Source organism: Leiobunum rupestre, chromosome 7 (assembly GCF_980474605.1).
Source record: "Leiobunum rupestre chromosome 7, qqLeiRupe1.1.hap1, whole genome shotgun sequence".
In the NCBI taxonomy this organism is placed as follows: Eukaryota; Metazoa; Arthropoda; class Arachnida; order Opiliones; family Sclerosomatidae; genus Leiobunum; species Leiobunum rupestre.
Window position 1 is genome coordinate 52,333,454 of NC_143390.1, and position 15,207 is coordinate 52,348,660.

The window sequence follows — 15,207 nt, forward strand, 5'->3', positions numbered from 1 at the left end:
AAAGTGACAATAGGCTTTCGTTTTTGACAACTAAGAATGATTATAACAAAAGCAGTTCTTCGAACTGAAAAAAAAGCAGCTTAGGGGTCGTTGTAAGTGCAGCCTTAAAGGGGAATATATTATTTTTTTATTGTTATAGGTGCGGCCTTAAATTGACATATATTATATTTAATATGTCAAGTTATTTACAAAAATAGTATTTAAGTATATTTCTGTGAACAACAATGACGTTATTCAGCCTTTGAAATCACAGTTCACTGCTCCTCCATTTTGAACACAATAGTTTTGGTCGCATTCGGTTCACAAAGGTATGCATATTTATATTTATTTCCATCCCTACACACCAAACATTTAAAATATATTATTATTATTTTGCATTTTTCATTTATTGAAATGATCTGCAACAAAAAGAATAAGTTAGCTTTTATCCGTATGTTGTTGGTACTTAGTTTTAAGGCAATTTCTTAGTTTTGTTAAGTTGATTCTATAGAATTAGTGTTAAATTAAAATAAATGATTGACCATTGTCAATTCTATGTATTTGCCTTCTTGTTAATGATGACACTTTTATATTAACCATCCCCTAGGCAACTACTTTACTTCTAACATTATCCTTACCCTAATCTATAATTAAACTTAAATCATATAAATATATATGTATAAAAGTGTTATAATTCCTACGAAAAACTTTTTTTTTAATTTGTTCTCCAAGAATTACCCATTTAAAATATATTTCAGAAAATATTGAATACTACCCAGAAAGAGAACAAGATTTAAAACTCATTTGATTACCTCCCGCTCAACAGGTTCTTGTTTCAAGTGTTATCACAATAAACAAAATTACGTAATTAAAGATTAAGAAGTGCTTAAAGGTTCAATTTATATTTCTTTCTGACAACATAATTTACATTTAAAGAGTGGCTACTCTATTCTGAAAAATTTGATGCTATTAAAATTGCAATCTTATTAATTGAACCCGTTAGTTATCTTGACATTTGCCATTTGGTAACGCCAAAGTGTCGAACAGCTGAGAGACCGAGAGAAACGGGTTCGCTACGGTGCGTCTTCCGTTCTCTTCCCTTCGTCATTTCGATGTTTTGAAAACTTCATTTTTTAATGGTGTTAACTAATTTATTACCAAAGGTCATATCGTGGCCTGTGCTCTAAAATGTAAGGAATCCAAATCCGATTTCAAAATTAAAATCGGACCAGTGGTTGAATTTAAAATCACCGGCAAAAAAATACGGTTGAAGTTAGAGTTTCAATCCGAGGATACGTCCCGGCCGTGTCTATGTTAAGTTGACGTGTCGCGAAATCCCCCGTTCAGAGAAGCATTAAAAAGCATCCTATACAATTCAGCAGATTTTTAGCGCGCGGTGCATAATAATTTTATATTTTATAATAGCATGAGAATTTCACAGATTTAAAATTTATGAAAAATTTATAAATTTGTAATTTATTTTGGAAAAAACCTAAACTGCAAATTCGTACATAATTAGGTTAATTTGGATACATTTCAGTAAATTTGGATAAATATGAGCAATTTAAGGAAAATCTCGATAAGATCTGATAAACTTTATTAAATAACGAGTAAAATTTTTTATATATTGGATAAAATTAGGTAAAACAGATGAAATTGGGTCAATTGGATGAAATTTTGAAAATACAAATTTCGGGTTTATTCAGGTTAAATTAGCTAAAATTACATATATTTCGAGATTTTCAGGTGAAATTAGTTAAAATGAGATAAATTTCGGTTTCACGCATATTGGTTGAATTACGTAAAATTGGGTAAAATCCAATAAATCTATGAAAATGGATAAACTTTTGAAATTTGGGAAAATTAAACAAATTCCAATAATTAGAATGATAATAATCAGCTAGGCTAAGGCTAATACGGGTGGCGCCCATAAGTCAGACTTGATTTTCTGAAATTACTCATTTTATCGTTATTGCACTGGCGCCCGCCGGATGGGGAAAACGGGCAAATTCCCCCTTTTACGAGCTATGTATACATTCACAAAAGAGTGAAGATTTAAACCCCTCAAGACTATTTATGAATATTGGCTTCCTTTGAATAATGTCGGCGCACAGTCATTTCGCTAACCTATTTAATAATAATAATAATCAGCTAGGCTAATACCCAAGGCACCACCTTAGGCCTAAGTCATCAAGCGACTTTTAAAGCCATTAATCCAGGTGGCCGGGTTTCAATGCGTAGGAGGGTGGTGGCAAGCCCTGCATGCCACGCGTGCCAACAGCTCCCTACACTTACTGTTACCGTTAACCTTTACCAGTTTTTATGGGAAGGGAAACCGGAGATCTCGGGGGGAAACCCCTTTAACCAGTGGAGAGGGAACTTGCAAACTCAACGTGGAAGGAGTTGTTCCGAGTTTTAAGCCAGTGCCACAAGCTGGGATCGGAAGTACTAACCACATCATTCAAGCATTTTGGATAAAATTAAAGAAAGTTGCGTGCAATCCATCTAAGTTTGGGAAAATTGGGTAAACTCATATATTGGGTTTATTTACGTTTTATTATTTTTTTAATTAAAACAGGTAAATTTCAGTGATATTAGGGAAAATCGCACACAAAATAAGGAAATTGGGTAAACTTTAAATTTTGTGTTAATACAAAAACTTAAAACAAATTAAAATAAATTGCTAATATTTCGAGAATTTTGAAAAAATAAGGAAGTTGCGTAAAATCCATTAAAGTTATTAAGGTATACTCAAATTTCTTTTAAATAATTTTATGTTTTTAATCTATCGGTTTAAAATTGAAGAAAACTAAAATTATTATTCAATTTGGACAAAAGTTACCTAATTTAAGTCGATTTTGTCCAACTTTACTTCATTTTACTGAAAAATCTTAAAGTTTACCAATTTAATTAGAATATTCAACCAATGTAATTGAAATTTTAATTTTACCCAATTTAATCTGTTTTACCTAATTTTGTACAATTTATCCAAAATATTCAATATTCTTCATTATTAACGATATTTTCCTTAAATGGCACATATTTACCCAAATTTACCTAATTATTTATGAATTCGAAGTTAAGGTTTTTTCCAAAACAAATTACAATTTTCGAAATATTTCATTAAATCGGTGAAATTCCCATGCTATTTTAAATTGGCAAATTAACATTCTTAGTTGTCAAAAACATTTTCGGTTGCTATGACAAAACGAAAGCCCGTTGCAACTATTCCCTTCAGCAAGTTTCAAGTTAAAGAAAGGTCTGCCAAACCCCGAGTTTGACCTTCTTAGTGGTGATCTCGACCTTCAAAATGGCGATCTTTTAAACTTGAAATTTGGATATCCCCGTTCTAAATAATATGATTTCAATGGTATTAAATAGTAATTTGTTTTTCTAAATTATTTCAAACGATAATATTTCAATAATATTTGAAAATAATTTAAGAATCCCTGAGCAGCGGACACTTTCTGTTCAAATTGATCTGGATTGAAACGGTCTATGATGCCGAATCATAATTTACATCGTACCGTACTTTGTAAACAATATCTTACCTGCGAGATCCTGGTAGTGTTCTCATAGTTAAGCCACAAAACTGAATAGCAATATGGGTTTTTCTAACGAATTAAAAGATCATCGTACATGATGACACCCCGAAATAGCTCCGTTGCACGCGGAAGAAACGCGAAAGATGCGACAAATGTTACCTAGCAAGCGTCTCATCCGCCCGAACCTTAACAATTTTCGGTCGATAGTTAAAGCATTCTACACGTGGCTCCTTGAATAGTTATTTCAGCTGCTGCCACCGATATTTTTCTAACTGAAATAACCGTTGAACACGCGCCGAGTTGTTGATGCGAAGGAAGAGGTGTGCTAGCCGCTTGACGAATTCACGGCCACTCAGCCACGGCGATCGATTTGGACGACGATTGGAGGACAGTCTCGAGGGCGGAGTTCATAACGAAACCTACACGCGAAAATAAACGTGGTTTTAACGCAGCTAACAAAGTACGCGTTTGGAATCATTTGGCTGAGCGTGACAGATTTAGACACGCATCAAAACAAAAACTAGCTTTTCGTTCTCCAATCGATCTCGCGGAAGTTCGTTAACTATAAACATGGCAACGGCGATTTTCCACGAAATTGCGTGAATAGAGAGACTAACATCGGAAGCCAATCGATGTGTCAACTAAAAAATAAATTTATTTATTTTAAAGTAATAATCTTATATCTCGGGTGGCTGGTTCCCGATTTCTACGCTCAGTTTTGGGGGATTTCGTCCATATATCCTATTTTATGAAGTAAAGTGTATTCGAAGTCATCCAACCTCGACTACTCATATAGTTCACTAATTTTCTAACTAATTTGTCGTTATAATTTCAATAAAAACTAGTTAACGTTTTAGGGTAAAGTAAGTAGAGAGCATCTGCCCCGTGTGGCACCTATAGGAGCAACAAACACAACACCTCACACAAGGAGAACGCAACCCGTCAAAAGTCGTGGATTTTCTTGTGTACGTTTTCCATTGGCTAGACGCTTTAGCGCCTGCTGCCGTCGGAAGGGGAAAATTCGGAAATTGTCTTCCCCCCGCCCGTAAAACGTTCAGCGTAAAGGCTCGTCCAATGAAATTCGTACACAGCCCTTCGTTAGCTTGTTTTAAGGCTAGCTGCGTTCTCCTGGTGTTTGTTGCTCCTAGGTGGCACGAAGGGTTTGCCATTACCAGTCGCTAGATGACTGAGGCCTAAGGCGGTGCCTTCGTATTAGCAAGAACGTATATATGTATAAGAACGTTGAACAAACGGCATCGCTTGGGCCATGATGCAATCCGCTTGCAGCGCGCGCTTGAACTAGAAACGGTTTTAACCTTTGGCGCGCGCCGAACGCGGTTTTTTGGGCGGAGTTATTCCGTAACCGATTGAATCATGGCACCAGGAGCCAATTTGATCGTTCAACGTTATTATACATATATACGTTCTCGGTATTAGTAATTATTATTACTACAGTCAGCGTGGGTAACTCTGAACAACTCTAACTCCGAATACTTTTCGTTTACAAAATAATATCTTGAAATTGATTTTAATCAAAATGGACAAGGAAGACCTAGTTTTAAAGCTTAAGAAAGCTTAAGAACCGTGGAATGGCATACAAAATATTTCAAAGTTGTGGAAAACGATCCGAGAATGGTACGACTTTAAAAAAAGTACCCCCCAACTTTTTCATTTTAAAACGTTTGGTCCTAGGTAAAAATCTCAATAATTGTGTATCACAGCAACAGGTGGCGATACTGCCTTGGGCAAGGTCGTGAAAGCAGACGTCAGCGAATTGACTAAGGGCGTCGATAGTACAGGTTTGTTGAACTTTTTAACATATAAATTAGGCATAGTCATTTAAATTAGCGTATTTAAAATGGAATTAAAAATATCAATAATTCAGCTCTAATCCCATTACAAAGCCATATTGTGTTTGTTAGATATAAGTCTAAGTATTCATAAGATAATACTTATCTTTAGTTAGACATTACCTATTGTTTTTACCTCTCCTAGGAGGGGTATTACAATCACCGAATAGGTCTGTGTGTGTGTCTTTCTGTGGGCTGCGAACGCGTTACCGGGGCAAAGTCGAGAACCCGTGTTTGCAGTTTCAAGGGAGCGTTAACGGATAAATTTACGGTTGGGCTGGTTTCCTTGTGTTTTCGTTAACGCTCACCGTAGCGACGGTTTCAACTCAGTTTTATTGGAAATTTTGTTATTGTAATGTTTATGTATATCGTGGGAATGTTGAGTTCGTGCTATGGCGGTTATGGGTATTTTACGCCTTTTTGTTTATAACAATAGAAGTGAAGTTATTATATAATACCTTGAAACGTAAAAAAGCGGAAATAATATTTATAAACAAAATTGGAAAGTGAACTTTCACCTATTTGGAATATTGAAAACTGCCTAGCTCTTTCGCCAACATTGTGTACGTTTAGATATTGTTTACTTTAATTTTTTGAAAACTGGACTTATTTATCGACAAGCCCTATGGCGGACAACTTCCACCCTGACACTCGCAAGACGATTGTTGTCGAACTCAGCGCCCCTTTTACCTACAATCCACCTATGTTACCTACATATTTTCCAAGTATATCCGTCATAGCGGGCATTTTAACCTTTAATACTATTTTTTTAACACAGCGCCACGTTTTCACCTAGAATCAACCCTCAAACCTTTTGCATTAATTTTTTTAAATCGCTGGTCGCTCCGGTTTAGTACTTCTTATGTGTTTATTACCCCATGGTTTCGTTACGAACTCGCTGAACTGTACATTTGTCGCCGTAGCTCACGAACTATACCAGATATGAACTTCTCCTTTGGACGGACACAATGGGAACTTAATTTGAAACTGTATACCAAATTGCATTTAAATCGGTTTAGTAGTTTTTGCTGTTGAGCGGTCTTCGAGGAGAATATGGAAGAAGAAGAAGAGGAAGAAGAAAAATTAAGCCTTACTTTGCCCCATTACTACGAAACGTCGCCTCACCCCTGTTAGATGGAATTCGTATATGTTTGTCGCGTTCTTGTAACCTTTCAATCGATACATCACTTGTTTTGATACGACCAATAGTTTTTGAGATACGAGGGGGTAAAATCGGCTTCATTCTGACTCGAGATAATATAGCAAGTGCTCGGGTAGGTGCTCTACTCTATACCCGGACCTTGTATACTTCAAATCACACACTTCTGACAAAAAGTTAATTCGAAAAACAATGGAGAATTACTATGGTTATTTCGATCTTTGAGGGTCAGTAGCGGCCAAGATATTGATTTGGTGACTGTGGGCCTTTTAACACTTTTGTTCAGCATGATCAGGAGGACAACATATCCAAATTCCATAAAAATCGGCCGAAAGCCATTTTCCCATAGACGGTGTGCGGGGTCCTTTCTATTGATTATTTTTCTTGTTTTTTGATAATGTGGGGGATAATTCGTGTCTACGATTTTTTATTTGCATTGATTTTTATCGGCTTCGTTGGGTTGACGTCATGAGCCCACGCAGTTTTTTTATTGGTGCTTTCACTTATAGTTGTAGTTTTCGCTTTAACTTTTGTTTTACATATAAATTTGATGGTTTAAGACCTACATGTATAATACTATTTGTTGGTTTTTCTCTATAAAATAATTTCTTGCACGTATAATTTTATATTTTGTATTTTCTATTTCTCATTTTTTTGCTTTGGTACGTTTTCGGTCTAAAGTTGGTTTTTTTGTTCTATTGATATTGGAAATTTGTTTAATGCAATAACATTTGTCATATTTATAATAAAAAGAAAAATAATCTACTTGTTGGGATAGCACCGGGATAACATTTTTTTGGAGGACGCTTTTGATGGCGAAATATCATAGAGTACCGTGTCCAGTAGTTAATACACCCAAGGGCAAATTCTTCGGAGGAGAGGTATATTTTGGCAAGCTTGCCAACTTGTTAAAAAGTAACTTCAGCTTAAAATAAATATTTTTCTCTAAGTGTTTTTTATATTTACTAATAATAACATAATATTGTTCTAAGATCTTATATTTTAATTTCAAAAGCAGATCAGTGAAGAAATTTCGATAAGGCGAGCAGATTTTATCTGATCAGGAAAAAGAGCTGTGAACGGGATTATCTGTAGCAAGCCAATAATATATATCATTACGTGCTAAGGTGGTGCCTTGGGTATTAGCTTAGCTGATTAATATTATTTTTATTATGTTACTAGTCTTAGAAAGTGTTAAAGTTAATAAAAACCACCTACGGCCTATAATGCAGTTAAACTACGGAAAAAAAGTAGAAAAATCCATAATAAAAAGAGGCAAAGTGTTATATAACGGTGCCTTAGAAATCGGCAGCTATAGCCTATTTTGAAACTCGGCGAAGGGTTTTGAAAATTGAAACGCTTTCAACAGTAAAAATACCGTTTACTTTGGCTAAATAGTGTTATAATAACACTAAATTATTGAATAACAACTTAACTATAAAACTCCTCTTCGTTTCCGAGATAGTTACTTTCGAGGTCCAAAGGCGTTTCCACTCGCATTTATCGCCATCACATAATCCTAGAAGAAATTTAACACGATCCCTCCGCGACAGACTAAAATCGTTCAGTGTCATATTTATATGTTTATTACGTTTCTTATGATGCAAAAAAATTTGCTTTTAAAAATAACTCATCAATGGGGTCCAAAATTTACTAAAATCAGATTTGTTCCTAAAATTTATTAACCTATACATTTTTTACGGTCAGTGGCGGCGGAATAGGGGGGTACAGGGGTACATTATACCCCCCCCAGATTTCACTAGGGGGGTACAATGTATGTATTTGTACCCTCCCAAATTGCAGCACAGTAATACAACCAATAGTTGATTTTATAAAATGTCTTTACGCTTGCCCAACTTGTTGAAATGTTGCCCTGGAATAGTTCAGCCAATGCCTAAGAATGAGTTCATAAACTCTTTAGTGGGAGAGAAACGGATCCACAGCTGAAGCGGGGAGGCGACATTTCAACAAGATGGCCAAGGTTATTTTATAAAAAGAACTATTACTACAGATGGCCCATCTACATAACTGTCTTTTGTCCCCCCCCCGTTACCAAGTTATACGCGTTTGCTTGTTTGTACCCCCCCTAAAAATTAGCTTCCGCCGCCACTGTTTACGGTCATTTTTATTTAACGAATGTAAATAATGGAAACTTTGTCTGGCAGTTGTCATTTAGTACTGCGTTTAAAATGTCTATAATAAGCACGGATATATTTTATAATAGCACTTTGGACCTATGATTAACGGACAACTGAACAGGTTAATCAGTTCGTCATTTTCAGACATCTGAATATAATCACGTAGTCTGATCTGGTTGATTCGTTATGTTCCTCTCACAAATTATATCTAATTCATTATCAGTAACAAATCTGAAATGTTTTGCTATAATTAATATCGCCAGATTCAGTAAGCTGAACAGCTATCTGACTTGAGCGTTCACAAACTATAATCTTGAGGAAAACAAATTTAAATAAACTAATTAAAATTTCAAAAGGAATTTACATGTATTTGGGGAATAATTAAAATCAATAACCGTGAGGCAACTGAAATCTACTTACATTCTGCCGATCTGTTTTACATTAAATGATCTGATATCTGATCGTCAATGCAAACAATCTGATATCCAGGATTTCAAGAAAACCTGATTTTTTTTTAATTAAAAAAACATTTTTGATAAATATCCAATTTTTTTTCAAAACAACCAAAATTGGTAATTTTTAACTGCATTTAAGTACGAAATAGAGAAAGGGGGTAGCATCCGGTGAATGCATTCTCATTCACCGGAAGGACACAAAGCTGTTGCTTCCCCCCTGGCTCCCGCCGTTCATCCTTTCCCCCATTGCTTTCCTCCCTTCTTAATCACCAGAATTTCTAATCACCAGATTCTCTCTCTCGTTCACCAGCTGCTTTCCCCCATCCCCATTCACTGGATACTTTATCTCTCTCGTTCACCAGTTGCTTTCCCCCATCCCCATTCTCCAGAATTTGTTTTCCTCGCGCAGATTTTCTGAAGGATGGAATTTACCCCTCTCTACTCTTAACCCCTCCCTCGTTAACCATAATTTTCACTATCGCTTCCGAACCCCTTAATTTCTAATCTCTAGGCAATAAAAACAAGAAATATACATTTCCAATTTTATTTTACTTTTAATTACATGATAGCGTAAAACAGGTTCTAATATTAGACCGACAATATAAATAACGCGTTTAAATCGTATTTTATCAATATACCCATTCGCTATAAATCGCAGCAGTTTTCCAGAATTAGTTTTACCTCACCGAAATACTTCATGTACCCAAAATTGGACCGCAAATTGTTTCTTTTTAGGGGAATCTCTATGGGAGTTTAACATTACATTAAAGCTAAAAGGTCCAGTTTGGGGTACTTTTGGTCCGAAATGGGGTACATAGGGCCGAAAATGGTCGAGAACAGTTTATGAATAGACTCGGTTCGAGTAAAAAGTACGTGTTTGTCTCCTTTGAATGTATTCCAAATGGGTCGAAACAAATATATTCAGTGTCCAAGTTGCGAGAAACAAATACGTAGCTATAGATTAAGAACCCATAAATGTAAACGTACATCGTGTACAACGTGCAATAAATCGTTTAAATCACAACTGAGTTGACATATTAGACGTTGCAGTCTAAACCCTCACAAAGTAAACTTAGGCAAAGTAGAAGCGTAAATTGATAAACAACGAGTCCGCGCAGAAGCCGTTGCTCGATCTGGACTACCATCGCATCGCATCTCTTTGGAAATTTGACAAGTGCTTGGGTGGAACAAATGAAAACCACTAAACGAATAAACAAATATATAGAACTTAGACCTTGGCAGAAAAGTTTATTGGAACATTTAATTCTCTCAGACCGAAAAAGAATATTTGTAATAGGAAAAGATGGAAAATCGTGGATGTGAAATTACTTGAAATCCCGTAAGCCCAATTTTACACATTGTCAGCAAGTGACAGTTTCGGGGAGTGAAATGCTTTTTCAATTGAAAAAGGTTTGCTATGGTGCGAACCACTTTTTCTTTAACACCTTGAGAAGTACAAAAATATGCGACTAACACTTGGCAGTATTTGAAAGTTTAAAAGATGGTGAAATTGTTAGTACGAAATATAATTGTGTGAGTATAAATATTAGTACTCCAAATGTAGTTTGGGTATTTGGAAATTATATGCCTGAATCTTCCGGTTTAAGTTCTGATAGAATTGTACGATTTTATATAAAAAATAATTATTTATGTAAATATAATTTATGAAATATGTATAGTAGAAATGTTAATATAAAATTTGCCTAATTGAGGACGTGTGAATATAAAAATAGTAAACTTAAGGTTGTTTTTGTTTAATTCCCGATTTTTTTTAGGTATATGTTCATATTATAGCCGTCCTCAGGTTTTGTCTTGGATATAATTTATGGAAAATGTACTTTCATGGGTTAGGCTTAGAAATTTAGTCTTAGCTATTTACACTTTACGGGTTTTTAGGTCTAGCATTAATTTTTTACGTATTGGAAAATGTATTTCAGCGTATTATTATAAGTAAAATTTAGTCTTAACAAAGTCCACCAGTTAGGAAATGATTTATGGATAGGAAAATATTTATAAATACTAAAGACAGAGGCAGAAACTAGGAGATCAGAGGAAAAAGAACCAACGCGATCGAAAATAATAAAGCCTTTAAATACGTTTTGCGTTCTTTATTGCATTCTATTACCATGTTTTAGTTTGGGGTTACTGTATTTAGTACCATGGCGCCATCTAAACTTTGAAATAATCCTTAATTAAATATATTGATAAAAGGGCTCAAGTGATGACACTTCCCCTATTTCCGGTGACGTACCAATTCTCACGTGACTCGCTCATTTTTCTGTGCGCGCTCACGTTTAATAAGATAACTGAACTTTGACTTAGCGAGATCTTTGTTTTATATGACGCTACATTAGGAAAGGTTTGAGTAGAAATTCTGTCTTGTTCCATGTTACATTTTCAGCCTTTTGGAGCGTTCATTGTACTTTTTTCATTAATGTTTATTGTATGAGACAGTATTTGAACTTTAAGGCATATTATACTTAGTATATTAAATTTAGGCTTACCAGGTAGGAATCTGAATTAGGGTTAAAAATGATAATTACAATTTTCTTATTTGAGTTCATTTTGTGCGTTTTTTTAGTTCCTGGACCCCCTCGAGAGGAGACACGTAGCACGATTCTTTTATTTCCTATCCAACAATAATCATTTCAGTATATATCTGCAATTGCTAAAATAGTGTATTCTGCCGAGTTAATAGTCTCTAAGATTTCCTCTAGTGGGAGCCCCGAAACAGGATTAATTTTTATCAAAAATGTATCAGAAGTAAATTTGGGCGAAGTAAGCGTAATGTATTTTCAGCTATTCTAATTTGCCTAATTTAACACGTGACGAATTTTTTATCGCCAGCCAATGAGCAGTAACCTCTATTTTTGGTTATGTTTTACAATCTCCCGTGACGTCAATTAGTTTCAGCCAAGGAGAAATCAGGATTTACTTGTTGTTTCGAGTGTTATTTAATCTCTAGATATACGACACAGCGTTCTTTTAGTTCCTGGACCCCCCTCGAGAAGAGACACGTAGATTTTCGTGCTCCGTACGCCGCCCTCTCGACTCTATTTACAGGCATAGGCTTAAGGATTTCCGTAAAAGTAAGTGACTTTATTATTATTTTACTGTAGAGGAAAATTAGGCCTTTTTTAAATTGAAAATGTAGCGTATTTGAAGTAAATAGACTTAGATTCTAGCCAAATAGTCTTAGAGTCTAACCAGAAAATTACGCTTAGCATGTAGGCTTAGTGAGAAATGTAGGCTAACCATATAGAGTTAGTGCAAAAATTATACTTAGCAAGTTTCATTTTAAACTATAGAAAATATTTTATCTACAGCCACTATGGACATCGAAGCGTTTCGACTTGAAACTTTTCGTTACTGGAGAAACCCTAATGTTACCAAAGAACAGCTCGCAGCCGCCGGATTCTACTATATTCAACAAGACGACGCAGTCAGATGCTACAAATGCCATGGCGTATTAGAAGGATGGAAATCAGGAGACGTACCAGAAATGGAACATGCTAGATTCTTTCCCAACTGTCCGGCTAGGGATAATTCACCATCTGAAAAAAAGTATCTCTCGCAAGAATAGGACATTCCACCTACGCCAAAAGCAACTACTGTCATCGATAAAAGCTTCTCACCTGTACCTGAAGAAGACGACGTTTGTGACTGTCCCTCGTATGTCAGACGATTCTGCTGTTAGACACTACAAATACGTAAGTTAGAACTTTAAATTTGGGGATGGGTGGAAAAAATTACGGCTCTTCGCTTTTCCAACTGCATTTCTGATGTACCCAAAAATGGACCAAAATCGACCAAAATGGACCAAATGTACCCTATAAACGACCATTTTCGGCCCTATGTACCCCATTTCGGACCAAAAGTACCCCAAACTGGACCTTTTAGCTTTAATGTAATGTTAAACTCCCATAGAGATTCCCCTAAAAAGAAACAATTTGCGGTCCAATTTTGGGTACATGAAGTATTTCGGTGAGGTAAAACTAATTCTGGCAAACTGCTGCGATTTATAGCGAATGGGTATATTGATAAAATACGATTTAAACGCGTTATTTATATTGTCGGTCTAATATTAGACCCTGTTTTACGCTATCATGTAATTAAAAGTAAAATAAAATTGGAAATGTATATTTCTTGTTTTTATTGCCTAGAGATTAGAAATTAAGGGGTTCGGAAGCGATAGTGGAAATTATGGTTAATGAGGGAGGGGTTAAGAGTAGAGAGGGGTAAATTCCATCCTTCAGAAAATCTGCGCGAGGAAAACAAATTCTGGAGAATGGGGATGGGGGAAAGCAACTGGTGAACGAGAGAGATAAAGTATCCAGTGAATGGGGATGGGGGAAAGCAGTTGGTGAACGAGAGAGATAATCTGGTGATTAGAAATTCTGGTGATTAAGAAGGGAGGAAAGCAATGGGGGAAAGGAGCGGGTGAACGAGAAGGATGAACGGCGGGAGCCAGGGGGGAAGCAACAGCTTTGTGTCCTTCCGGTGAATGAGATGTGATGAACTGCAGATATCGTGTATGGGAGGCAAAGACTGCCTATTGAGAATGACCACCTTTGCCCCAACGGTTGGTGGTTTTCGGTCCGTATGCCTTCGAAGCCCTCAGTTGTTTTTAGGAGTGTCTAGTAGTTACTTGTTAATTGTCACACGTGCCTTTTGCCTTAATGGTCGGAAACGTAGCTGAGATAATTTTTCTATAAAAAAATAGTTTCGATTGCATATACCTATTGAATTACTTTTAATTATTTTTCAAATATGACAATTTTCAAATAATTTAAAAAATATCATTCGAAAGCATTAGATATAGCAATTTTCTAGTTTTTTGTATCTTTTAAATAATATTTTTCGAAAAGTCGATTTTAAAAATTATTTTTTAGCAGGCGACACTTGCTAAGTATTTCTTCGCGGAAAGTGCAGCTGGAGGTCTCCGTCAAATCCGGACACATCTTTCTTGGTTAAGCGGTCAAAGCTAAGAAAATAAAAGTTTTGAGTGCGTTGAAGTGAAAAGCCTGGTTTTTCTCAGTAACAGAGAAAACCGTCGCGCCTGTCCTGTAAGGTATGAAGTATTGAAAGTGGATTTCTTTGCTTTATATTTTATATGCACCACTCGCTGAAGTTAAAGTTTAATTAAATTTTAATAAATAAACAACTTTTAGTCATGAAGTATCTTGTCACTTTTAGCTAAAGAAAAACTTTTAAACCAGTGGATTGTGACGAATTTTTCATGAAAGCCATTATTGCTTAGTGATTATTATTGTATACTCTAATTTTAGAAGATTTTGATTTCGCGAAATGATTACCGATTTTTGTTTGTTGCAACCTACTTCCAGGGTCTAGTAGACCACACTTTGAAGCTCTCTGGCGCTCTTTTAACTCATCGTAGGAAAATGAGAAAAAACAGGCATACTTTTCAACTCACCCCCCCCCCTACAACTCCTTCAAATTTTTGCATAACCTTTTGAAACACCCTGTATATTAAAGCAATATAATATACAACCGAGTACTCTCACACCTTTACATGTAGTCAAAACCACTTACCTATCCTTTAAAGTCAGTTATTATCGAGGTGGGATAATATATTATTTTGTTGTATTGATTATTTGTCTTTCCGCACATATGCCAGCCTTTGGCTTCGCAGTTGTTGTTCAATAAATAAATAAAGAAATAAAATAAACAAATGACCTCGTATATCAATATTATTACCGGAATGGTACAATAAGAGTAGAAAAGACTCCAACATCAATATTATTTCCGGGTTGGTACGATAACAGTAGAAGACACTAAGGTATCAAGATTGTTTCCCTAATGCTACGATAACAGTAGAAGATACTCCGATACCAAGAATATTTCCTTAATGGCTACGATAACGGTAAAAGGCATTCCGATACCAAGATTAATTCCGTATTGGTAGTTTTGGTACGATAAAATAACGTTGTGTTTGAAAAATTGTACGGCGAGAAAACACGAAACAAATCAGTCTGTAATGCAGGTGTATATTTGAAGCATTGCCACCGAGACAGGTGAGGCCGGCGCTAGAAACGCGTAAGGATAGGTAGTATTCGCAAC

At 35.6% G+C, this 15,207-nt stretch overlaps 1 protein-coding gene across 7 annotated transcripts in view; it reads right to left on the reverse strand.

The window, feature by feature from the left end:
• LOC149937212 (alpha-(1,6)-fucosyltransferase-like) overlaps positions 1–14,766 on the reverse strand; it is a 54,102-nt gene extending 39,336 nt beyond the window's left edge. The window contains exons 1-3 of one of the 7 annotated variants that reach the window (XM_090153170.1): positions 14,680–14,766; positions 12,624–12,826; positions 9,092–9,174 (exon numbers count right to left, since the gene is read on the reverse strand). Coding sequence is in view for 1 of the 7 variants with exons in the window: in XM_090153168.1 (XP_090009294.1) it covers positions 7,970–8,107 (138 nt within the window). In the remaining 6 variants the exon portion in view is untranslated. Of the gene's footprint in view, positions 1–3,683; positions 5,848–7,299; positions 7,484–7,969; positions 8,591–9,091; positions 9,175–12,623; positions 13,151–14,679 lie in introns of those variants that run through there. The other 6 variants (XM_090153172.1, XM_090153171.1, XM_090153169.1 and 3 more) reach the window with 6 other exon arrangements.
• Between the last annotated feature and the right edge of the window lie 441 nt (positions 14,767–15,207).